Source organism: Clarias gariepinus, chromosome 15 (genome assembly GCF_024256425.1).
Source record: "Clarias gariepinus isolate MV-2021 ecotype Netherlands chromosome 15, CGAR_prim_01v2, whole genome shotgun sequence".
Lineage (NCBI taxonomy): Eukaryota > Metazoa > Chordata > Actinopteri > Siluriformes > Clariidae > Clarias > Clarias gariepinus.
In genome coordinates, this window is record NC_071114.1 from 21,935,489 (window position 1) to 21,961,172 (window position 25,684).

Here is a 25,684-nt window from a genome sequence, read left to right on the forward strand (position 1 = left end):
TCTCGCACTGCCAGCCTTTATGGAAAAGTGGAGGTTATTTTAACAGCAAATAAACTTAAACAAGATGTAAGATGTGATGGTTAGTTTTGGCAGACTTTTTGGTCATTCAGTGTATTAAATAATAATAAGAAATTATTTTGCAAAGACAAGCAGTTGTTGAATTTACTTGTCTGCTGAGCAGACATCACCAAAAAGCTCAGCTAATTAAATTTTCCATCCCAGAGAAATTTTCCCGCTGCATACACTTGGTAATCATGTGGTTGAACAAACATAAAATACAAAGACAAGATTTAACAAACTTTTCCATTTATTAATATATAACCTTTTCCCAATTGGATGGGGGCTAACTGAACAGAAATACAAAATAAGCCCCAGACAGTTGGTGTGTAACATTGAGGAAGAGCAGTTCATGAGTCTCAAAGGAGAGGTGCTGGGTAAACACCCTGTAGCTCCGCACAGCATGGCTCCACCGTAAAGAAATATTTGATCAATCAAGGTCCTGCAGATTGCTTTACAACATTAAAGTTGTACAAAAAAAACAAAAACAAACAAAGAAACAAAACCTTTCGCAGATTTGGTGAGACACTTCTGAAAAATGTTTAAAAAACAAAACAAAAAAAACTGTGACCATTTCTACATGACTAATGAAATAAGCTGTAGGAGCATTGTAAATAATCAGACTGTCAGTACCTCACTCCTAAAAATTCATGTTCACAACTACCGCCTGCATGTGCACCCGCACGCGCGCACACACTCAAATGCACAAACACACACAAATACCTACAGCAACTGTGCAAAAAATCTTTGGTAACCAAATTAATTGAGTAACAGAGAGAAGAAAAAAACAAACAAAACAACAACAACAAATGAACAAGTTGATGATCAAGATGGATCAACCTAACACGATCTAACAGCAGTCTGTTCGCGCTACACAACAGCAGTCTGATCGCACTACACGAGACTGCATGTTCAATAAATTAGACAGTGGGAACGAGTTGGAAAGTCAAAACCTAGATCCAGCAGTTCTGTTCACATAAGTCAAAAGTAATGAAATGGAGAAAACAAAAAAGAAAAACAAAAACAGTGTTATTACAAGAAACCCCCCTCCCCGAAAAAACAAAACTAGCGATCAACAGAAATGCAGACATGGTTTATGGCCCTTAATTGCAATAATTTAGTTATTTTGTCAGCTTTTCCAACAAACGCTTGTTTGCGAGGCTTCCTGTAAACATTCACAAATAATACATTAAATTGTTCCTCAACACCACGTTTGCACATCTGAAGTCAGACCCTCGTTAAAGAGTCTCTCCCCTTTCTCTCACACACACTTACACACACACACACACACGCACACGCACACACACAGTGAGTGATGTGCACATCACTGAGGTACACAGTATACTTAGCGTCCTCACATGAGGTGCCATAAATACAATGCTGCTTTTTTGGGGGGGGTTTGTGAGAAAACAGACACTTTGATGTTCCACCACTTGAGGGTCCATTTTATAACCGATTTCTGCCACTGATAATGTGTTTGATCTTGGTTTGATGAATACTTTATAAAAGGAGTTATTTCAAAATATATCCACAGAAGTCTTATTTTAATATATTTTTTTTTTTAATGAAAAAATAAATTAGGTAGCTGAAAACGCCAGAAAAGGGAAGACAGGCAGGTAGAGGTCCTTGCTTGCAGGGCCTATGCTGTCCTCATTGAGCCATTGTTTGAACTAGAGATCTTTCGGAAGCCATGGTCGTTTTTCTCCAGCCACAGCTCAGCCAGCTGCTGTGTTGAACCATGGGATGAGGCTTTGGAACCCAGGCACATCTTGTACTGTTTAGGATCTAAGTTTGGGTCACATATGACGGGGTGATGTACGTGCACTATGCCAATGTCTGTGCTTCTGAACAGTTTAATCCCTGACTGGACAAATTTGTTAAAGAGGTCCACATCTTCCATTCCCCATCCTTGGATGGAGACGTCAAAGCCGCCCGCTTGGACCAGGTCGCCTTTGTAGACGCAGACGATGCCGAAGCCGAAGTGTCTCCACAAGCCCGTTTTGGAAGTGAACACGTAGTGGTTGTTGCTTGGGACCTTTCCCGCGTAGACAACCTTCGGGTCATACTGGCTAAAGATGATCGGGAAATAAGTCTGCTCTCCTAATACGGTGTTCGATCGACAGCGCTTAAGGAAATCCGCTGTAAACAGTAAGTCCACGTCACAGTAAAAGAGCAAGGAATCGTTGCTGAAGTGGGCAGAGCCGACCTCGAGGGCCAGGGCGCGAGAGAATGGTCCGGACACAGGCTTGATCTCCATGTCTGCTTTGGGATATTTCACACTGTACTCTCGCATCAGCTCGATTTGCTTCATACGCTCAGTGTTGTTGTCAGTGTTGAAGAGAAGAATTAGCAGTCTGACGTTCTGGTTCGGGATGAGGCAGATCTTCTCAAAGTTGGCCATAAAGCGTACAAATATGTCAAAACGTCCCGCCAGCGGCACGAGGATGTTGACCTTCTTCTCTTTGGGTTCTTGCTGGTCTGTGCCTGAGCCGCTAAGCTTAAAAGGCACAAACTTCTTAAGGGAGCTGGAGAGGAATGACAGCGAGTCCGAACCCTGGTTGATCCTCGCAGCGAGTGCCTGCGCGTCCATCTCGTCCTCTTCCAGAAAGTGGATCTTACTGAAGGTCTGCTGAAGATAAGCGTGTCTCCTGACGGGTACTGTCATGGTCTTCCCTTTGTGCTTTTTGTAAAGTAGCAACAGGTCAAGCACATATTCGGCTCCATACATTGGGTTGACCCTCCGGTAGCCATACTGGATCTCTTTGAAGTCAATGACTCTCCCTCGCGTCTTCGCGTTGGCATTAATCATTTCCATAACCTGCATGATGATGTCGTCCAGTGCCACTTTCTGGGAGGAGTCCATGCCGCGGCGTGGTGGCTGCCCGTCCAAGGCGGAGAAAATGTACTTCCCAGTGAGAAACTCCCATTCGAGCACTTCCTCCCGCTGGTGTGGGTGGAAGCGCATGAACGAGGGAGGCATGCCAAGCTGCAAGTCCTCCTTGTGCACTTCCGTGTTGCTGTATCTGCTCATCTGCACAATCTCGCGGTGAAGCTGAATGGTGCGGTGGCGAAGTTCGGCGATCTTGCGGCTCAGTATGTAGCTGTGCAGTCGATACTGATAAGGCGGGTTTTTGTTGGGATGGAGTGTGATGGCTTTGTGGATCTTACTGTTGTGCAGGTCCCGGATGTAACCCTTCTTATTCGGCTCATAGTTCTCATAAAACAGCTGCTGCATCTGAAAAAAAAACAAAGATGAACGTTTAGCAACTTTTAAAGACACAATTAAGTTTGGTTTTAGACACCAAATGTCATTTGAAAAATTTATCATTTCCATTGTGAAATTTGGATGAAATGTAACAAATGGCAAAAAGAAAAATCCATAAAAATGCTAAGCTCATTAGGTATATTCCATCATGATGGACATCCATGAACAGTTTCAGAAATTAAACACAAGCCTTGCATGTCATCTGACTCCAAGTCTTAAAAACTGACAATTCGCCATACTAATTAAAATGCTCAGTGTGAAATCTTCGTCTTAATTCTGGAGCTCTATATAGCACAACAACTTACTTCCCCCTGGACTGAACCATTTTGATCAGTGTTTCTTGCAGAAAGTTACAGCACAATCTGTAAAAGTTCAAATTGGACTCCAGCAGTGCTCCCACAGCCACTGCCTACTGACTATGCTAGGAAGGGATAAAGCTTTAAGCCAAACGGTGCCAGTACACTAGGTCAAAGGACTCCTGCTGCGAGCCTGAGCGGCAGGTAACAGCACACTGGCTCGTCGTCCCATTCTCTCAATCATCAGAAAGCCCTCTAAGTAGCTGACTTCTGGTTAATTCCTTAATTATTGCTCATTATAACAATTCCCTCATGGGCTGCGACATGGTCACTTTATGCTAAAGTTCTTCGTACATGTTGAGTGACATGTGAGGGAAAACACAAGTCAACACCGATCTCAGGCGTTTGTTGTTTACTCAAAATATGCAGCCAGATGTGTAGGTTAAGGACAAAATAGGTGGTCTGGTAAAACTTCTGACAAGGCACAACGCTCCAAGTTCAACTGATAACAAGGAATGCTTTTCAAAGAATCCAATACATCACTAAAAGCTATTTAAAAAAATCCATTAATTTTCCAGTCTCTTAATAACTGTTAATTATATGCTACTTATTGGCACAACAGTGATTTAGACCAATGCAAAACAACAACAACAAAAGGTAGAACCAGAGCATTTTCCTAAAAGATAAGTAATAAAGCATCTTAAATATAAAACACAAACGCATGAGAACTTCTAAACTAGCAGCACACGGCAGCAACAAACGATGCAACAAATGCTAGTTAGATGACAAGAAAGCCGACAGCGATTAGTATAAAAAAAAATAAATGATCAGCCAGTGGAGTATCAGTATTGAGAAATAAAATAGCTGGAGCAAATCTATTTACACAAATGCAAAGTAATAAAGTACATTAGTACGCTAATCAGTATGTATTAAAGATTGGGGAAAAATGTATTCATTTCTGTATCGCGATTCTTCTGACTGGCAATTCACACATCACCCTGACTCCACACCAGATTTTTAAAGCATTTTTTACATTTATAACAAAGATGCAACATTGATCGGCAAGTGAACAGAACGGACTGGTTTTCAGTGCGATTGGCTAGGACACACATTTTTAGGGCATTCATTTAGCAAAACTTGTAAAGCCTCTGACTTTTTCTCCAAACTCTACAAGAAACAATTAGTTGAGATTGACGCATATTGTTTAATAATTATGATGGATGACAAATACATGCTTATTAGTAAAAAAAAAAAATTGTTTAATTACATTTTTAAGTTTAATGTTAACCTAATTTATTTGCAGTTATGGAAGGCTGTAAAGTTACTTATATTTAAAATAGAGAATGAATTTACAGTCACTGCAATGACATCAGCCTTCAAATGCCCGCGGCTAACAAGTACATTACAGCTGACAGATAAAGACGTGAAAGTCACTGGGGGACAAGGATGGTGTTAGGCCACCTAATGCTTCATTAAAGGCTTTTAGTTTATTGACACAGAAATTAAAGAAAGGCAGCAAAGTATCAGTGGCATTTTTCAAAATACATATACATCGTAAATCCATGGTACAAGATAAGCTCCCATGTACTGATAAAGCGAGTTTCAGGTCATTTTATTCCTTTTTACTTCGGCAGCAGGATGCAATTTAACAAGCTGACAACTTTTCCCAACAGAACATTTTAAACCAATGATTGGCATCTTCAATGTTTCTTTCTGATGTGCTTTGAACTGATAATGTTGTAACCCAAAGAAAAAGAAGAAAAAAAAAGTAATGGAAGTGGTCCAGTTAACGAGGTCAGGGTTCAGACTGGAGGAAGAGGCTCAGGTTCTGTTTTATTATCCTCATGTAAAGCAGTGAACCCGCTGACTATAAATAAAAGTCGCCAGTCAAAGATGGTAACTTGATAAAGTGAAACTGAGACAGGAAGTGGAAGACAGGAGAATTCATTTGCAGCAGTTGTGGTAGATTTGCAATTCAAGTGCACATTTTGATCTAGGTAAACATTAAAACCTTTGCAACTAATACGGCACCAATACGGCCAATATCAGCAACTTTTACTAAAATTATGATTATTATTTTTTGTAAAATAGGCTTGCACAACAAACAAAAGTTACATATTTAAACTCAAGGCATATTCCCAAAATATATGAGACATGCTTTTCTGATTTACTCACTGGTCATTTTAAAAGATTCACCTGTACTTCTGCGCATTCGTGCAATTAATAAATCCGATCAGCCAATCATAGTGGTTAAGCTCACAAAAAACATCACAATGAGGGGGGGAAAATGTGCTTTCAGCAACATTGTCTTTGACTGTAGCATGGTTATTGGTCCCAAGTAGGCTGGAAACTGCTGATCTCCTGGGATTTTCACACACAATACTCTCTAGAGGTTTCTTAGAATGTAGAAGGAGGGAAAAAAACTAACAAAAAAAAGCATTATGGACGAAAGTGCAGAGGAGAACAACCAGACTTATTTGTGCCTGAAAGAATAAATCCTGCACAAAACAGTATGAGAAATCTGAGGCCATAGTGAGCTCAGGCGCATGTTTCATGTACCGAGATGCTTTTCTACTCCTCACAATTCTAAGGCTGGTTATTAACATGTGTGAGAGTTTGAATTAATCTCACTCTTCAGAAGGCTGTACCAGAGAGCAGTAGCACCAGAACATATACAAGCAGACATTCCAGTGAAAACCCTTTGCCTGACTCAGTGACCGTTGCAGATATAAAACAGATTTTGCAGGAAATTACTAAATCATGCTAACTAACATTACATGACAAGCAACAGCAATTCATTTAATTAGAAATACACTTTCAAAGTGGCAGTCCTTCTTCCTGATGAGTTGCAATCCTCTGGTTAGTGTCATGAAATGTATTCAAGATAATCCTCAACATTTGTGTTCAACATGTCACCAGACTGAGTGAATTTACACTTCTCCATCTTTTGTTGGAAAACGCAGACATCAAAAGACAACATAATTTTTTTTTTTTATATGAAAGAGCAGCTTTTTGAAAAACCCCATTATTAAGCGTATTCTCCTTTTCCTAAATTATGTTCATGTGTAGGCTATAATTCTCTCGGTCAGGCTCACTGCACACTGCCTTTCAGATACACATGTTAAACTTCATGTATGTTATTTCAGGCTGTAATAAATCAGCGCTCGGTGACCAGCCTGGCTGCATCGATAGCGGTCCTTTAATGGCGCTTTGGTGGTGTACATCAGCCTGAAGGTGCTTCACTGAGGTGACTAACCAAAATGCATCGCTGCCATTCAGGCAAGCTAATTGAAAAATGCCTGTTTAATGGGCTGCACTGTAGAATAATGAGGACACCCCTTGTGGTTGTTTAAGATTGCAGATTCCTGCCAAGATGCTGACCTTAAACAATGAGGAACAGTAAACACTCGACAGCTGCAGGCAAAATTTATTAAACCAGAACGCTGAAGAGTCACGGCAAGAGGCCAACAGCAGGAAATGGTACTTTTAATTGTTCAAATGAAAAAAGCAGAGAAAATTTTTTTAAATTAAATAATGTCATGGCTTTTGATAAGCTAATAGACGTCATTTGAATAAATTGGGGCTGTACTTTACCTGTGGTGCCTTAAGGCTTACATTCAAACTTTGTTTGACATCATGGGAAAAATCTAAAGAAATCAGCAAAGACCTCAGAAAAAAAAAAACAGACCGGCACAAGTCTGGTTCATCATGGGGAACAAAAGACTACAGTTTGCAGATGCACATGGGGAAAAAGATCTTATTTTTTGGGGAGAAATTATTTAAATAATTAAAAAAAAAAAAAAAACACTTTAGCTATAATGACATCACTGTCTGGAGGAAACAAGGGAGAGGCTTCTAAGCTGAAGACCACCATTCCAACCATGAAGCAATGGGTGGCAGCATCATGTGTGTGTGTGCTTTGCTCCAGGAGGGACTCGTGCACTTTACAAAATTGATAGTATCATGAGAAGGTAAGATTATGTGGATATATTGAAGCAACATGTCAAGACATCAGCCATGAAGTTAAAGCTTGGTTACAAATTGACAATGATTCCCAAGCATACTTCCAAAGATGAGGACAAATGGCTTAAGGACAAGAAAGCCGAGGCATTGTCGTGGCCCTGACATCAATCCTAGAGAAAATTTATGGGCAGAACCTGAAAAAAAGTTTGTGCGAGCGAGATCGCTGGTTCGGTTCCCGGGTGATGCTGTAACCTCTCGCAGCCGGAGGTCTAGAGAGAGCTGATTGGCCGAGCTCTCTCAGAGGGGAGGGATGAAAGGTACTTCGTGCTCCCACATTAATTACGGCGCTACAGGCAATCAGGGCGTCTGTGAGCCCTAATAGCGCTGTCCTCCACGTGTGTTTTGCCGCCCCCCCACAAGGCATGCGTGAGCAGGTCGAAAAGATGCGATCGGCTGGCGTCACGTAGTTCGAAGTAAACACGCGATAGTCTTTAGCCCTACGACTGGGTGGTAGTAGTAGTCTTAATGTGGGAGCCCCCTTGAACACTACTAAATTAGGGAGAAATCCCATCCCGCAAAAAAAAAAAAAAAAAATGTAAAAAAGTGTATGTAAACTTCTGACCCACTAGGAATATGTTAAAAGAAAAAAAAAAGATAAAAAGTCTCTTTGTCCTATTATTCCGATATTTAACATTCTTAAAATAATGATCCCAAGAGAATGTTTACTAGGGTTAAATGTTAGGAATTGTTTAAATATATTTGGCTAACGAGTATGTAAACTTCTGGCTGTATCCGTGTATAGCCTGTGGTCAGAATAGGTACACACCTAGGACACTTGCGTGTCATTTAACAAACTGACATTTAACATCCTTAAAATAAAGTATTGATCCTAACTGACTTGTGAGAAAGTTGACTAGGGTTAAATGTCAGGAATGGTGAAAAAGAGTTTAAATCTATTTGACTAAGGTGTATGTACACTTCTGACTTTAACTGTAGGTGATGTTACGGTTTTTAAATATTAATTTACATAGGGTGGACACTACCTAAACAAATGAGAAACATGTAGCTTAATTATCGAGACAGTTAAGTGTTCTGTGAGGAAATATTTAACATTTAGAGAAAAAAAGTTTTCCACAATGCCAGGAACATCATTCCTGACATCAGCCAGGAAGTTGTAAGATGGCTGAATGTGTCTCATTAATTTAGTCCTAGTACTAAACACTATTAAATAGTTTAAGCACAACATGTTTGTGAGAGTGTCTATAAGGTTAAGGCTCCCCTACCCTGAACTTTTAGTTGGATTGACAGTACCAGTCTAAAGTTTGGATATATTTTCTACATTCTAGAACGATACTAGATAACGATAATGTACATTTCTATTGTAAAGTATAAGAAATATACTAAGAGCTACTGTTAACAATTATGCAATTGTTTGGAAATAAGCCAAATAAATAAAGCACAGATTTGAAGTTTGGTTTGGTGTTTAAATACAGCACAGCTGCGACTTGGAATGTAACAAGTTTCTTAATCCAATGTTCTCATTCCCTTTGTGCCCAGCTGCAAAGGTTGGATTTCACAACCGACTTCCTCTACTCTAATCTACTAACATTACACTGCTAGCTCTGCTGCCACTCCTACAGGCTGAAACCATCCTACAGTTCCTGCATGACCACACCAGTGAGCAAAAAGGAGTCTCCATGAAAACACGATTGGACAAGGTTAAAGCGGAACAACTAGAGAGCTCTGTACAGTGCACTTTTGGTTTGCTTTCCTGGGAAGGGCTTCACCTTTAAGGGCTTCTCAAATGCACATGACCATACTGTTCTTGCAAGAACTACTGACTCAGAACAGCTGACCCAATTGTTATTGTTACTTAATTAACTAATGCCACTTTCCTCAGTTAAAAAAAAAAAATCCAATATTGGTGTAAAATGTTGAAAATAAACCCAAACTTGTGTCTCAACTTTTGACTGGTTCTGTATATAATATTTTAAAAGTTTGGCAGCTTAAATTATTCAAATTTATATGCATAAGCAGCTCTAACTTTGCAAACCATGTCTTCATAAATAATACATTTTGCACAGGGGACATGGTTATACTTGAACCAGTTTGGGTTTCTTAATTCTTCTAAGAAAATCGCTTTAGCATACAAAAACGTTCTGTATAATTGTGTTCTTACAACTTTGACGCAACAGTCTGAGGAAAAAAACTACATTTGGACACGACTGTCAGGTGTTCGCAAACTTTTGGCCTTATCGTGCATTTGCTAATGGACACCAGATAAAAATATTTACAAGACACTTGACTCAGATATCTAAAAAGTAAATTACATCCATGGTTCGAAGACCAAATCAAGTGTCTTATAATCAATCAACACTAATTGGACAGATCCAGCCTTGTGGTGTTAAGTTACAACGGTTCAGACATGTGGTGATGCAACTAGGAACTGTCATGTTTAATCCTCAGTGACTGACGATAGAGGAAACAGCTGACATTTTACGCTTCAAAAATGTTGACCAAAGACGTGAAATTAATCCTTTGAAGTTGTACCACTGCTATTCTCCCCACCATGTGCTATTAGTCATGTCATGTTTTCTGTTTCATGGCTGTGTGCGTATGTTTGCTGAAGCTGAAGAGAAGCTGGTGGCAAGTGCACATATCAAAGAGATTATTCTACAGAGGCTTAGTTTTATCTGCACTGTTAATGTTTGCTTTAGGGTGGTATTGCCCCAAGGAGTCAAAAGAGGTTTGGTTTTTCTTTACATATTAAGGTCAGCAAAAAAATCTTCCATCTTCCACAGAAAACTCTGTTTTAATTATCATACTTTATAAATACCATGCTTTCAGTGTAGGGAAAAAAAATACAAATATTGTTGGATCCTTTGTTTTTCTACACAACATGCATCGTTCACTGTAATGAAACCTTAGGGACGGAGACAGGCTTTTAATGAAAAACCAACGATTTAGCTGTCACCACCTGTACAATGGATCATTACAGAGAATAATCAAAGCATGGGGACCCTCTCTAAAGAGAAGACCGCCTCAGAAGCAGAGCAAGGGAATGGAAAATTAATGGCTTTGTCTTATACCAGATTATTTAAGATACACACACTAGGGATAAAGAATACACCAGTGCAGTGCATCAATACACATAGATACTCTGAACAGTGCAGATGGTGATTAGCGCCTTAATTGAAAAAGCTAAGTGTGTTATGGACAGTGGGATTTATGCAGCACAGAACGGACAGGTTTAAGTGACGAGGAAATCAAGAGCCATGTTCTTGCACCAGGAGAAGTTTTTGAGGTAGCACTAGTACTAGGCTTATTACTGGGCATCAAGTTTCTTATTAACTACTCTTGACCAACCATATCGAATTAGTAATCCTAACGAACTTAAGATTTAGTATATTGTCCTTTTAACTATAAGTTTGTTCACGCATCTGGTTTTCACTACTTTATTTTAACAATGTGAAATGTCAGAATTTTAGCAAATTTCTCTCAGCTTATATTTTTTTTTATTACATTCCTAGTGTGTCTTAGGTTTACATACACTCGGGTATTTAGTGACTTAATTTAACTGCCTTTAAATGATGTAACTTGGGTCAAATGATCTTGGTGGCCTTCTACTAACTTCCTATAATATGTTGCTGGAATTTTAGCCCATTCCTCCTGACAGTACTTGTATAACCCAGTCAGGTTTGTACGCCTTCTTGCTTGCACACACACTCTCAGTTCTGTCCACATAATTTTTGAACAATGCTTGGGGTCACTGTCCATCTGGAAGCCCCATTCGTAACCAAGTTTTAATTTCGTGGCTGATGTGTTAAGATCTTGCTTGCTCATGATGCTGTCTATATTTCTGACGTGCATCAGTCCCTCCTGCAGCAAAACACGACCACAATATGCCAACCAACGGACGGACATTAGCCTGACGGACATAATTTTTTGGAATATGGAAACCAAGTTATGGAAACTTCTAACTTCAGCTATACATGCAGAGACATTATGCCACGTCCTGTGGATGTACCCTAGTTGTTGTTGTTCTAGCCCGTAGTAAGTTCTAGCCCTTCGAGAGAAAGCAATGATAGTCCTTCCAAATGCATACTACGTTTGGTTATACCCTGTTTGGGGAGGAGGGACAAAAAAAAAAAAACGACTGTCTTCTAATTGAATGCCAGAAAAAAAAAAATCCAGTCCTCTGTTTTGATGAAGTGCTTATTACATCGTCCTCACAAATGATGCTGATGTGATAAGTGGAGTGATGAGCGGCACTGGCAGGATAGCTTTTCACTTCTGAATAATGGAGCAGCACTCAGACAAGGTGTGCGCTCTCATCCCGAGCTGAATTTTTTATAGAAATCTGCTGCATGGTGACAGAAAGGCGGGGGAAAGGAAATAACAACCCGAAACCGTCCAAATAACAGGTACTTTCAATGTGGAACCCAGTTTTTCTCTGCCAGTATAGGTGCAGAGTTGTTACCGGGATAATCATCCCATCATTATGAGCTTTTTATTTTGAGAGGAACGGAATTTAAAGAGCTGCGCTTTCATCTGCAGCGAACTGGAAAACAGACAGTCAAATGCAAGCTGGGAATGCAAAGACATGGTGACTGTGGTTACCTGGTGTGGGATCCAAGCATGCATTGGTTGGTCATAGTTGGTCATAGGACCGGGCATTATTAACAGGTGTTTCCTGAGTCAACATGGGTGTGTTGGTCAGTGGGGAAAAAAAAAAAAAAAAAGAGACATGGAATACAAGAACGTACAACACTGTAACCAGGGTAATCCAACCTACTTCAGCGAGGAAACCAGCCTGTCTACAAACCTTTACATGCAGCTAAAGAAACACTGCCCTCTTGTACCCTTACACACAGCTGTAGCTCAGTCTACTTTAGGTTCAGGACTGTGGTCTCATAGGAATGCCACATGCACAACACCAATATTGCAGTGCTGACTGACTGGCGATACCGACATACTTAAAGTCAAGCCATGATGGAGAGAGGGGGGGGAGGAAACCGTAATCAGCCAATCGGTAATGGGTAAACAAATCATTCAAGCTTCGTCCCATAGATTCTATCTGGTATCTAGTCTGAAATAAACAAATTGAGCACACCTCTGTAGATAAGGAGAGCCTCCTGGCTCCACTCATGTGTTTTGGCATTCACACAAATCAATGACGCATAACCTTTTTTTTTTTTTTCATAAAGAACACATACAGCAGTAAAGCAGCTCTGTTCTCCACTTGGTCAGTACGGCTGGCTCCTGAGGGCAGGCTGGTGTGATAACTCTGGGTGACATAGCCATCCAGATTGCGATAGATAGTGCAGCTAAAACACACAATCCAAACCAAATAATAAGCTTGATAGCTATATCTCCTTCCTAGTAAAGACAAAAGTCTCTGATTCTGTGCTCCAGAGCACAGCAAGTTAAACAGACACTACTGACTTACTGCCAATGTTTTATTCATGCTACAATAGCGTGATTTTTTTTTTTTAGTGTTTAAGTTTACACATAGGTCAAACAAGGCTATTTGCTTTATACAATCCTGCAAATAAAGTACGTCTGGTGGAAGCTCATCACTTCTTAGTTAGGACATTACAGAGGACGAATACAGGTACACACATCCTCTCAATCATACACACACACACACACACACACACAAAAAAAAATCATTGGAACAAAGAAAACACTGTCAATAGCCTTACAGGTTTTGGCCAGGACTGCATAGGTCTTTGGGAAACGAAGATAAAAAGCCCTTCAACATAATGGCTTAAAGTCTTTACTAAAAAAAAAAAAAAAAAAAAAAAAAAAAAACCTGGCTTGCTGGGACGGTGCTGAAAGCTTTCTCGCTACAAGCTTAGGGTTAGATTTCTAACCCTGGCAAGTAGTGATGCTGCAGGGATTCCAGATCAAGGAGCTGGACAGGAAGTCGAGAGAACAGGAGCTACACACTGGTGGGCCGAGGGAGGTCAGCAACTTTAGTTCTGCTCCAGTAAAAAGAGGAAACGTTTAGGTCGCTATTCTGACCTTTGTTAAAAAACACTAACCGTCCAGCTGACATCTGACTGAAACGAGTGTTTCAATTTACACAATAACCCCCAAACATATCCCGAAGTTCGCCAGGTTTAACCGGAGCCAAGCACGGGCTGGTTATTAGAGCATGGAGTAAACTGAAAAGGAACTACAGAGGAGCTCTCTGTGCGCACACACGGTTATCACCTGCTTTGTATTTCCCCAAAGAACCAGAAGTAAATAAAAATCCCAAACCGAGCTTTTATTCAATTACCTTCAATAAAGGTTTTCTTTCAGGAAAGTACCATCAACCGGACTCGTTTCTTACCAGCCCACTGTGAATGAGGTCGGAAGACATTTTCAGACTTCAGATCATGTACACCTGGTGATGTGGTCCTTTATTTAAATAATGTGTGAGATAGGATTTTTTCCCCCCCTGCATCACAAGTTTCCATTATAAACAACTATAAATAGGACAACGGTGCAGGCTGCAGGCCAGGCCCTTAACCCGTCTGATCCATGGGCGCCATATTATTGCAGACTCTATGCTGTGATGTCAGATGAAAAGATAATAAATATCAACCACAGAACAAAAATTTGCATTTTGAGTTTAAGGAGAGAACACACAAAGGCATAAATAATATTGAATGGCAATAGCCTGGGAGGATGGATTTGTACAGTAAAAACGAGCAAGTGTAAATGTGATGAGACCACGTCGACAACGCATCAGAAAAGCCAACTGAATTGTTCTTAAAAAGAAACTGAATAATCCTAGTAACTAATTGTAATTAGAAGTCTTCTTTCATTCAGAGGTCACACAGAAAACAAATCGAATTATCTGTAGCATGGTCCTTTGTCTGAGAGGGCCGTGATGCCTTTGAGATGGAGATGGAGGACAGCTGTCTAAAAGGATGAAAGCCAAACAAGGCAGAATGCATTAGACACAATCATGGAACGGGAAAAAAAGCAGAAAATAGCTCAGTAGGCATAAAAGATTTTCTTTGAGATAAGGATAGAAATAAAAAGGCTGGTCAGACACACATCTTGTCTAAAACACAAATCATAGAAATGCACAAGCAGTCTAAAAGGGAGAGATTACGGAGGGGGGGGATAGTTGTATTCCCCTTTAACTCCTACTCCATGTCATCCAGCAAGACACCTCTGACTAGGTGCTTCTGAGAAGATATTAAAGGAGTTTGATGGTCTTCATTCATCTAGTTTTATAGAATCACACATAAAATACCTGCTAATGTACAAAATGTGCTTTAACCGAATGTAGATTAAATTGTGAGGTGCATCGTGCATTTTAATTCTTGGAAAATTCTGCATCTTGTACAACGCTCATCCCGTGTACAGGGATGTTGGGGTCTGGAGCCTATCCCAGGAGACTTGGGGCACAAGGCGTGGTGCCAATCTAGTCTGGGGCACACAAACACAGGCCAACGTGTTTCATCATATCCCTGCTGTTATCTTTCAGCGTAGCAATAAAGGAGCTAGCTACAAGCTAGACACACCATGGCTGCCTCATGGATGTTTTAACTCCGGGGATTTAAACATGTTCTCATCTCATCTGTTTATCTGAAATGCTCTGCTCCCATACTGCCCTGCAAAAGGACAAACATCGACCATTTACTGACATTTAATTGCGTAAAATCCCGGTGATGGAAACCTGCTGTGACAAGACAACAGATAAGAGAGTACAGAGGGAGAATAAGTTTATCCTTTCTGACAGAAGTCCATTTCTTTCCAGCTCTAAAAATATTCAGACGCATTGGGGAGGAGAGAGAGGGTGGATATAGTACAGTGTTCAAAATAAGACCAAAAAAAAAAGCCCAGTCCACAGAAAAAGCTAGTATTCAAGAAAACCATTAAAAAAAAGGGGTGGAGATGGGCGTTGTTTAGAAAAGCACCAGTAAGAGTTTATGTAGGAATAATGTGATTAAAAGTGAAACGAAGATAGAGACAGTAATGGTGTTTTAAAAAGCTCTGATTATATGTAATCAGTCTGCATGTGTCTCTACCCTAAACAACTCCTACCAATCAGAGTCTGCTAGAAAAGCGCTTTTAGAGAGCTAGCATATGCCAAAAAAGGACCGCCACAAGCGGATGTTTAAACAGTATGGGACGGGTCCAGAACAGATTACAGCTGTTGTTTTTCCCACAAGCCCAAGCATGGGGACCAGTGATGAGGGTTAACACACTTTCCCTTAAAGTCTGGAAGAATGGATCAAATCATTTGTTGTCTGTGAAGTGAAGATCCTCAATCATACAGGTGAGGTTATCTGGAAGTTGGGTCATGTGAACTGGACTTCTTTCTTGTTCAGTGGAAGACTAAAGAAACTACTTGGATGAGTGGTGAAACGTATCTACTGAACAGGAATGAAGTCCAGCTGGCATGACTCAACTTCCAGATAAGGTTTGCTGTATAGTCACCAAATTAAAACAAATGAAAAAATAATAGGAAATTGGCCATATAGGAACCTTGAATTGCGGAACCATCCTCGATTCAAGGTTCATATATGGAAGGAAGCCAATTATATAATTCCATTTGATATTTATAAAGATGGCTTTGCACTGCACTGAAGAGAACAGCTTTCTGTGATGGCATGTGACTGCCGTCACTCGAATGGTTTTAGGACGGAAATTGTATGACCAATTTTTCTACCCATCACTGAACAAACAGTACCCTTCAACGAAACCTACCTGACGTTAAACTAAATGCATGCAACATACGGCACACGATGGGACAAAGATAGGTGTCATTTATGGTCGTGCTATGGTTGAGGATGGGTTCCTTTTTGAGTCTGGTTCCTCTCAACGTTTCTCACTCATTTTGCCTTTCTGCCTGTATTTCTGTTTTTCTTGGCGAAAAATGGCTATAGTAACGACCACCATAGAAATAAAAACAATTCATTTGGTTGACAAAAATGGGAATGCAAGATTGTGCTCATTTAGAGATACTTATAAGACATGTAAGATTAGATTTCACAAAAAAAAATCTGCATGCATTTCACAATTAACTCTTTCACAAGTAAGCCCTGTGCCAATATCAGGAGGGGTATTGAGAAATATGATTTATGACACAAAAAAAAAAAAAAACATTCACTTCTAGGTGTGTGTGTGGGGGTTGAGTGGGGGAATTTCACAATTCCAACAAAGCCTGCTGTTCTCGAGAAAAAAACCCAACAACTTCTGCGTCAAGCCCATGTCATAGACTATATTCAAGTGTCCTACAGCATTGGAGCATTTAGCATTGAAGTCGATAGTGTACATACACCTTAGCCAAATATATTTACACTCAGGTTTTCACAATTCGTGACATTTAACCCCGGTAAACATTTCCTGTTTGAGGTCAGTTAGGATCAATAGTTTATTTAACAATGGGAAATGTCAGGATTATAGTAGAGAAAAAGATTCATTTCAGCTGTTATTTCTTTCAACTAGTTTCCAGTAGGTCAAAAGTTTATGTACACTTGGATAGTATTTGATGATAAAAAATATGATTTCCCTTTGGGATTAATAAAATACACTCACTCTGTCTCTCTTTGTCTAGCCTTTAAATTGTTTAACTTGGGCTTTTCACAAGCTCCTTACAATAGGTTGCTGGAATTTTAGCTCGCTCCTCCCGACAGAACTGGTGTAATTGCAGGCCTCTTTACACAGCCTTTTTTCTGTCCACAAGTTTTCTATTGGATCAAGGTCAAGGCCACTCCGATACCTCGCCTTTATTGTCTTTAAGCCACTCTGTCACAACTGTGCAAGTATGCTTGGGATCACATTGTCCATTCGGAAGAAGCATATGAAACTAAGCTTTAATTTCCTGGTTGATGTCTTAAAATGTTGCTTCAATATATCCTGATAACATTCCTTCCTCATGATGTCATCAGTTTTGTAAAGTACACCAGTCCCTCCTGGGGCAAAACACCCCACAACCTGATGCTGCCAGTGCGTCATGGTTGAGATTGTGTTCTTCGGGCTTGCAAGCCTCCCTCATTCTCCTCGTTCTTTTTTTCCGGGTTTTTTCTTAAGTTTTTCTGATGATATATATATAAAAAAAAAAAAAAGCACTGATATTCTTTCTGTAAACGACTGTTAGAAAAATTACTTGAGTCTTGAATAAAGATGTCCTTACCGAGTTGTTAATATTTAATCTGTGGAGTGGTAATAAATAAATAAATAAATAAATGCTTTAATAGCTTCAATCTAAATGAATGTCAATTTCAGACATTTAGACACATACACTGCCAAACCACGTTTGCCATGAGGTTCCTATGCTGCTGTCCTGAGTCTCTTCACTACTTGTAAGTTTTGTTTTTTTTTTTGATAAACTTCAAACAATGGCGAATGAAACAGGGAATCTTGTTGGATTTTGAGCTAATAGATGTTGAATAGTCACTTTTACTGAAATTACCTCAACACAAAAGCGCGACTTTGTAGTCATTGTGCTGGGGACTTGCACTTAAGGCTACATCGTCAGCTACGGCATGCAACACTACCCATGCAAGGTCTACAGAAGACTGACAAAAGCATAAAATCATGCTTAAGCTCTATTTAAATGCAGTGCATTTTTACTATATAAAAAGCGTGTCTATAAACAGCTAAATATTTCTAGCAGTGCTGGCGTGATCAAGTGTCAGGCGAGGACAGAGAGGAGGAAGGTAACACGGGATGATTCCTGTCTTTGTCTTATTACGGTAAGACAGACCCACACTGTGAACCGTTTGCTTAAACTTGACAGAGTGAGAGCTTGTATTGATAAAATAATAATCGGCAGGTACGCGCATCATCCCTGCAGCCTTTCTAGGGTAGAATAAAGTGCATGTTTAAACAAAGCACAAGAGTGCAAAAAGCAGACTTCTCATCAATACATGCATGTGAAAGAGAAAGCCACCACGCTCTGCCTGTTATAATAACTCTAGCTTAAAGAAGAGACCACGGTGCAAACGAGGCTACTGAGGGGTTTAAAAACAAATGTTCATCCAGACTACACAAAAAAATATTTGTTTAGGTAACGATTGCGCGTCTGGACTAGTCACAATGTGGTTAACTGTTGTTTTAGGTTGAGATGCTTCAACTTTACCTAAAGAAAGGGAAGAAAAAAAAAACATGATTTGAAAGACGAGCAGTTTGTGGGGGTTGCAGAGGTTTTAACACGAGCAGGACTGCGCTGACAGGACACCGGACGACTTAACAGCTGACACGAGTGTAAAGGGGGGGAAGAGGGGCAACAACAAACTGCTATGCTCCAGGTGTCTCCACCTGCCACAGCTGCTGTCGGAAATAATGACTTCTTATGATCTCACATCAGACTATTTTTTTTCTTCCAGACACAGACAGACAATGTGGAAGGATTGACATCATACTACTTGGTTAAAGTAGACCCCCCCCCCAAAAAAAAAAAAAAAATTTAACAAGGGTGTGAGTACATATTTTCTGGTACTTGTGAGGTACCTCAGTAACCTGATTCGATATTAAAATTCTCAGATTTTGTTACGATTCTTACATGAATTAAAAATGTATTAAAAAATTGATTTTCAAGTCCTTGTGGTGATACATTACCACAGAAAATAATTATAATATGTGGGATTTATCCCCCACATCTCTGTTTTTCAAGCGTTTTTTTTTTCGGCGTAAACTGAACGCAGGCGAACTGCTTTCTCATATATGCAACAGTCCACCTTAACACTCACTACATCTTTAGTATTAAGGTCACAGAAAGCATACAGTGAGGGCAAAGAAAGCAAGACAAACAGAATACCAGGCTGCCCACAGAGAGCTGGCAGGGGTTGCTAAGATAAAGATGGAAAACGAACAAAAAAAAAGAAATGCTTGTCATCTTGAGTAAATGAGGCCTGGGAATGGGCGCACGTCGTGACAGCTGTTAGACGAATCATTGTGATGGGCAAGTATCGAGGGGACAGATTACCCTGCCCGGGTTTTTACACGCCTTTCCCCTCCACACTTGGCAGACACTTGGCTGCAAACTCATTCTCTCTCAGCCATGACTGAAACATATGGCCTATAATTCCTGGTCTGCCCCAAGACACTGCCACAGCTGCACAAAAAACCTATTACCACCCTTGGAGCAGCTCAGGAGCTCAGCAACACACTTCAATAGATAGTAACAATTTATCGTCACAGTTCCTTACCTTTTAAATTGCCTGCCTGCATTCATGACCACAGCTGGAATTCCTAGACCGAGCTTTGATCCGCAGCACACACACACACGTGGTGCACGAGCAAACTAATTAATTGTGTTTACCAAGCTTCTGCAAAGCTAGCGTCAAGCGGGGAAGCACAACAGGCATCATACTGGGCCTGATGAAGGAAGTGGAATGGGCACAGCGTGTCGCGAAATAATCTCCTTTTTAGGCGCCCGCCCTCGTTTCATCACCTTAATAGGTTAGTAGCAAATGTAATTTGTGGTAACGGACGCTTGAGGAATTGCACGTGGACGATTTGTGGGGTTTATAGCCTGGACAGGAAAGTGCAAGCGATAATTGAGAAAGGAAGAAAATAAATAAATAAATAAATAAATAAATAAATGTAACCAGCTTCATATCAACAGCCACCACAATACCACATAAAAGCTCAATCTCATTCCTTTCCTGTTTCAGGTTCTTTACGAAGCATTATTTACTGCGTTTCGAAAAAATAAACTCTGCATTTTTATTTGCCATTTATGACCACGAGAAGGAAAAGCATCATCTGTTAAAAGCAAGAGCTCTCTAGGAACATGCGCAAACGTCATGCACAAACTTCTTGTGGAATGATAGCATTGAGATATGTGCGTATGTGTCCTCTGCCAAGTACACGTGTCTCATTAAATAACCCCGATGAGAAAAGCTGCACTCGTATATTTTACCCTGCACAGCACATAATAGACCAATTGGTGACTAAAAGAAACAGATTTGCTTTGAAAACGCGATATCCGAGGAGTCGGAACTGCGTCGCTACGACGAAAAGCTATAAATCTTCCGAAGGTGGTCGGCTTTCAAATATAATGTGCTAGCCAGACAGAGAAAGCAGCTCATGCCAGAAAGAGCATTAGCCTTTGTACGGAATCCAGCGCTGCTTAGCTGTAAACACTGTAATCCTCTTCTTGCACACAATAAAATAATTCTTTAAAAAAAAAAAAACTTTCTGCATGTATTGTTCAGCATGAGCGAGGTAAACAACGCATCATGGTGAGACCGAACGTCGCTGCACTTTTGTTTTTACACAAGAACAATAGAGGGTGGGTTGGTTTATTTTGCATGCATTTCTACTTGGAAAGACATTATAGCTCCAGCTTTTTTTTTCTATGCATTGCCTGCCAAAGGTTTCCTTCTCTCTCTCTCTCTCTATTACCATTAAAGAATAAATTCTGTGTTTGCTTTGCACAGAGAGGTTTTTATGTATTTATATATATATTTTGTCAATTAAAGATAGCCTTGTGCTTTTGTGTTTTCATGCACCAAACTTGCTATGCCTGACACCCTTTAGGAAAATTATCCCCCTTTCTTTCACAGCACACACGCACACAAAACATGGAGGACATGCATAGCTCGGTTATCAAGCCATGCTGTTTAGTGGACATCTAAACACAGGACTAATCCAGAGATAGCAGAATAGTTCTGAGAAGTTGGATTGGCGACCCGAGGAACGCTACACACACCTCCCATTGGCTGCTTTTGTCTATATAAGTAAAAAAGCACTTGGATGTGATCCAGGAGGAAAGGACACTGCAGTTCCTCTATGCATGCTGAAGACGAAAGTAAATCTGTTCCTTAGAACTGAACGGGAAGGGCGCAAGCAATCGGTATCGTTTTAACCATTGAGAGCTTTCTTCTACTAACTTACTCATATAAAAAGACCAGCTTGACTGACAATTTCTTAAAATAAAAAAATAAATAAAAAATGAAAAAACAAACCAAATGCCTGATAAAAACGTGATCCGCTTCCTTTTTCCTTATTTTTAAATGCTTCTTCCAGACTGGGCAAGTCAGCCGTCTGGCCACCCACAAGACTAAACACTGCATTCCCTTTTGAAGGCGCCGTCTCTCTTCTCTTTCTCTCTTTCTCAAAATACTTTTTCAAAGGTCATCTTTTTATTCTTTCAGTAAATGGCTAGACCCACCTTTTTTTTTACAATCTTAGTTCTCTCTCTTTTTTTTTTTTTTTGATGTATGATTTCCTCTTCATTCCACTCACACGTTTATCACTCCTCAAACTCCAGCCATCTGTCTCCGTCTTTCCAGGAAAGGTCTAGGACAGCGACACACCTCACTTCTTTCTAAACAGTGATCAAAGGTACATTGGAAAAGGGTGATGTATCCAAGTGTGGCTTTTATGCAACAAGACACCTCTGTCCCCTTTTCATCAGCTCAATTAGCATTGCTGTAGTCAGGAAGCTCATATCCTTAGCTTTCAGCTCAAATTCAGTGCTTTTTCTTAATTTATTAGGAAAGAGAATGAGATTAGGCTGGCTAATAAAACCCAAGCCTTTTTTTCCCCCTTGATCGTTCTCTTAGGGCACCAACAACCTAAACTTAAATATACAAAACTAATTCTAAATCATGACAGAGGGAGACTATATAAACTTCAGTGCTCTAAATGAGAACAGAAGGAGACATGAAGTAAACTGTGGGCGATTAGAAAGCAACGAGTCATGGTCTCAAAGCGTTGGGGAAAAATTGAGGCTTTTTTTTTTTTAACCAACTGACTGCTACTGTGACAGCTGGGTGAACTTTTAAACATAGATTTGAGCTGAAACAGGGTGGATCTAGTCTGGCCTTCCATAGGAACCCAGACAGCAGTGAAATAAGCTTTCATTCCTCACTGTTCCAGTTTATAATGGTGGTCCAGCCTGCCAGCTAAAGATTGCACTGCTGTGTATACACTCATGACACACACTGATGAAAAGGTCTGTGTTTGAGCACGCCTCACAAGGGGGAAGACAAAAAAAGAAGAAAAAGAGCACATACAAATGCTGTTGTAAAGAATGAAATCTCAGTTCGACTATTTCGAAATCTGTGTAGGATGCATGTAGAAATTAACTGAGAATTAACACACCCAAAAATGTGGAGATGCGTCCCTTCAAAACATTTGCACCTCTATAAGAGCTTGTTACAGTATAGTGTGTCAGCGCGTTTTCTCTATATTTCATCATGTCAGATAATGTGAGAGATTTTATGGTACCGTCACTCAAAAAATATCTTCAGCGATAAGTGCAAGTCGTCATGTGCTTTTCCTTGAATTTAATCAAAACACTTTAGGAAGTACGCTTTTCAATAACCTTCAGCTCAAAACCAAACAGAAACCGAGTGGGAGAGTTCAAAAGTCAGAACCATAAATCGTAGACATTGTCACTAGTTTAAAATCATTTTGCATTCAATAATAAGCAGGACATTATTAGACAATGGAACGCTAAATGCTACCATATGAGAAGCAAAAAAACCCAAAAGAAAAAAAAAAATTTAACAGTCATGTGATTTAATGATTATGCGCAACATTTGCAGTTCTAGGACAAGGCTTTCCATTAAAGTTTAAATATTGTATTAAAGTATGGTTTTTGTTGTACGCCTGTTATTCATAGTGTGATAGGCTTGTGTACAGAGTAAGCACATTCCAATCTCTCTGACTTCTGCAGATTGTCTTGCTTTTCCAGTTTGAACTGATCAGTAACTAAAGATGCCGTTGAGCAATGTTACAGATGGAACAATGACGGGATTTCATTCGTTTTGGTTTACTTTTGTGTTCGGCATTTTATGAGCAACTTAAATCCCGGAGTTAAATGTTTAAGCAAATAAATTTTCTCAAAGGGTATTAAATTGTACCTTTCCTTGTTGCTAAGCAGGTCCCTAACTTTAAGGACTTGAACAACAAAAATGTGACGCATCATTAGAAACTAAAAAAAAATTAGGTTAACAATAACAACAATAAGGTCTTGGTGGATGCTTACTGTCTTCACACAAGAAATAATTTTGAAGTTTATGCCTTTGGAAATTCCCCCATTTAAAAAACCCAATTATAAGCCGACACATGCTTTTGTGTAAATGTCAAATGTGATGCCGTGATTGAAACCGTGAACAAAGGGGGGGTGGGGGCTAATGGTACAGGAAAACATTGTTTTAACAGGAATACAGACAAAAAAAACGGGTTAAAAACTTGGCTTGTGAATAAAAGGTCTATGGCATGAAAACCCACAGTTTATACAACAAAGTAGTGCTGTCAATCAATTAAAAACTTTTAAGTTTTAGGGTTGTGATAGCCACACAACATAAATCAAATATCATGGCGATACATTTGTGGGTATCATATTGTGCGGCATAGAACTAATTTGGCGACTTCATTTTGATACACTGACAGTCGGCATGTCGCTACACCTCTCTTGTATAAGACTTGTCAGGTCATTTTCCTCTCGATTGGTCCACATTAAGGAAAGTAACAGCGAATACCTAGTGGTTAGCATTGATTCCATGATAGCAAGTAAGTTTGGAGAGCCAAAAAAGATGTCTGGATGGGGAAATCCACACTGCAGCATTATTCCGACAGTATTAAACATCGATTATACAAGCAAGTTCTCTGCAATAATGCATTCAGTAGTTATACATGAAAATCTCACATTAAATTAATATTTTGTAAATTAATTTGTGATAAATGTGGTATAGCAGTGCTCTAAACATGCATCATTCCATTTAGCCTAAAAGCCTTTTAGAAACTGCGTTTAAAACGTCCTTTTCATCTATGGTAGTGCCAGAGTCTCAACTCACTGAAAGCATACAATCATTAATTTAGTGGAAGTATCTTAAAATAGCTTAATCTAAGCTCTAATTTTCTCTCCACACAAACCGCATAATCTATGATGAATGGCTGATACCGTCGCCAAAAACAAGTTCAACAAGCCCCACCACTGAGCAACGTTAGAAGCCGTGACTTTTCCCGCAAATGCAATAATCCAAACTACCCGAGACACAAATTTATTGTTTTAAATTATTATTTATTTAATTATTTAAAAAAAAAAAAAAAAAAAAAAAAAAAGAAATTCAACTTTTCCAAACCATTTTTGGCTGCAGAAAACACTGCAGCTGGCCTACTGACTCGGATTATCTCCCAAATTCCTAATGGAAAGGGGATAAGAAGGAAATTATGGTTAAATTTTAGACGTTGGCTCATCGCGTCCAGCAGGACTTGGTGAGACAGCACTTTCCACAAAGCAGTGAGAAGAATGAGCGGCTGGAAAAAGTGAGAGGATCTGCAGGCCAGCTAGGCTTTCCCTACTGGAAAAAAAGAACAGACACATGAGCATGCTCATAACTGCAGGAGCAGACATCGGGATTTTAAGGCTCTTTTAATCCTTGTCCAGCCAGTAGCCGTATCCGAAGAGCTCTATAACCTATACTAAACCAGCGGGGCCACTCGCCGTCAATATCACGGCATGTTCAGAGTGACCGGACGAATTATCTATTGCACGTGATAAAAGTGAAGGCAGATCAACTCGCAGTGCTCAGGCCTGCCTAGTCATGTGGGCTAATTTACAATCCTGAACAAATTGCTTTAATTACCGCCCTTAGGCACGGAGCTTTTCTTGTCCGACACAAGAGACGACAACCATGGAGCACAATGGCAATCATGAAAATGCTGGCACAACACAAAAGCTGTTTTTTCTTTCATTCTTGTTGCCTATTGAAAGTGACTGGAGAGAAGGATGATGAATTGCCACTGTGTTAGTGAGGAGGAGTGGGACCGACACCATAATGAACATCTTCCATCAATTAATACAGAATGTGCAGTCATCGCCAGAACAAATGCCTCTCAGAGGACCCTGCGCTTGGCTGATGGTACAGCTGTGAGACTGAGGCAGGCTGTCAGTCACAGCATGTCATCAAATAGAAGACTATATCTGAAATTAATCTGCAGTGATTACAAGGGAAGCGAAATAAAAAAGGAAACCATTGTAGGATAAATGAGTGATGACGGGTTGACAGCACGTCATTAACTTGCGTCGAGTGAAGTTAAGCACCAAGTGATAAACCACACATTACTCAAAAATGGAGACAATATTAAAATACTGCTTTTAACAAAGAATTGTTGCTCAGGCAAAAGGTTA

At 39.9% G+C, this 25,684-nt stretch overlaps 1 protein-coding gene across 1 annotated transcript in view; it reads right to left on the reverse strand.

Annotated features, from left to right (window-relative positions):
• Nucleotides 1-289: 289 nt before the first annotated feature.
• Nucleotides 290-25,684, reverse strand: part of chsy1 (chondroitin sulfate synthase 1) — a 57,332-nt gene continuing 31,937 nt past the window's right edge. Inside the window, exon 3 of the mRNA XM_053513775.1 lies at nucleotides 290-3,292. Within this exon, the coding sequence (XP_053369750.1) occupies nucleotides 1,697-3,292 (1,596 nt within the window). The 3' untranslated portion in view covers nucleotides 290-1,696. The remainder of the gene's footprint in view (nucleotides 3,293-25,684) is intronic.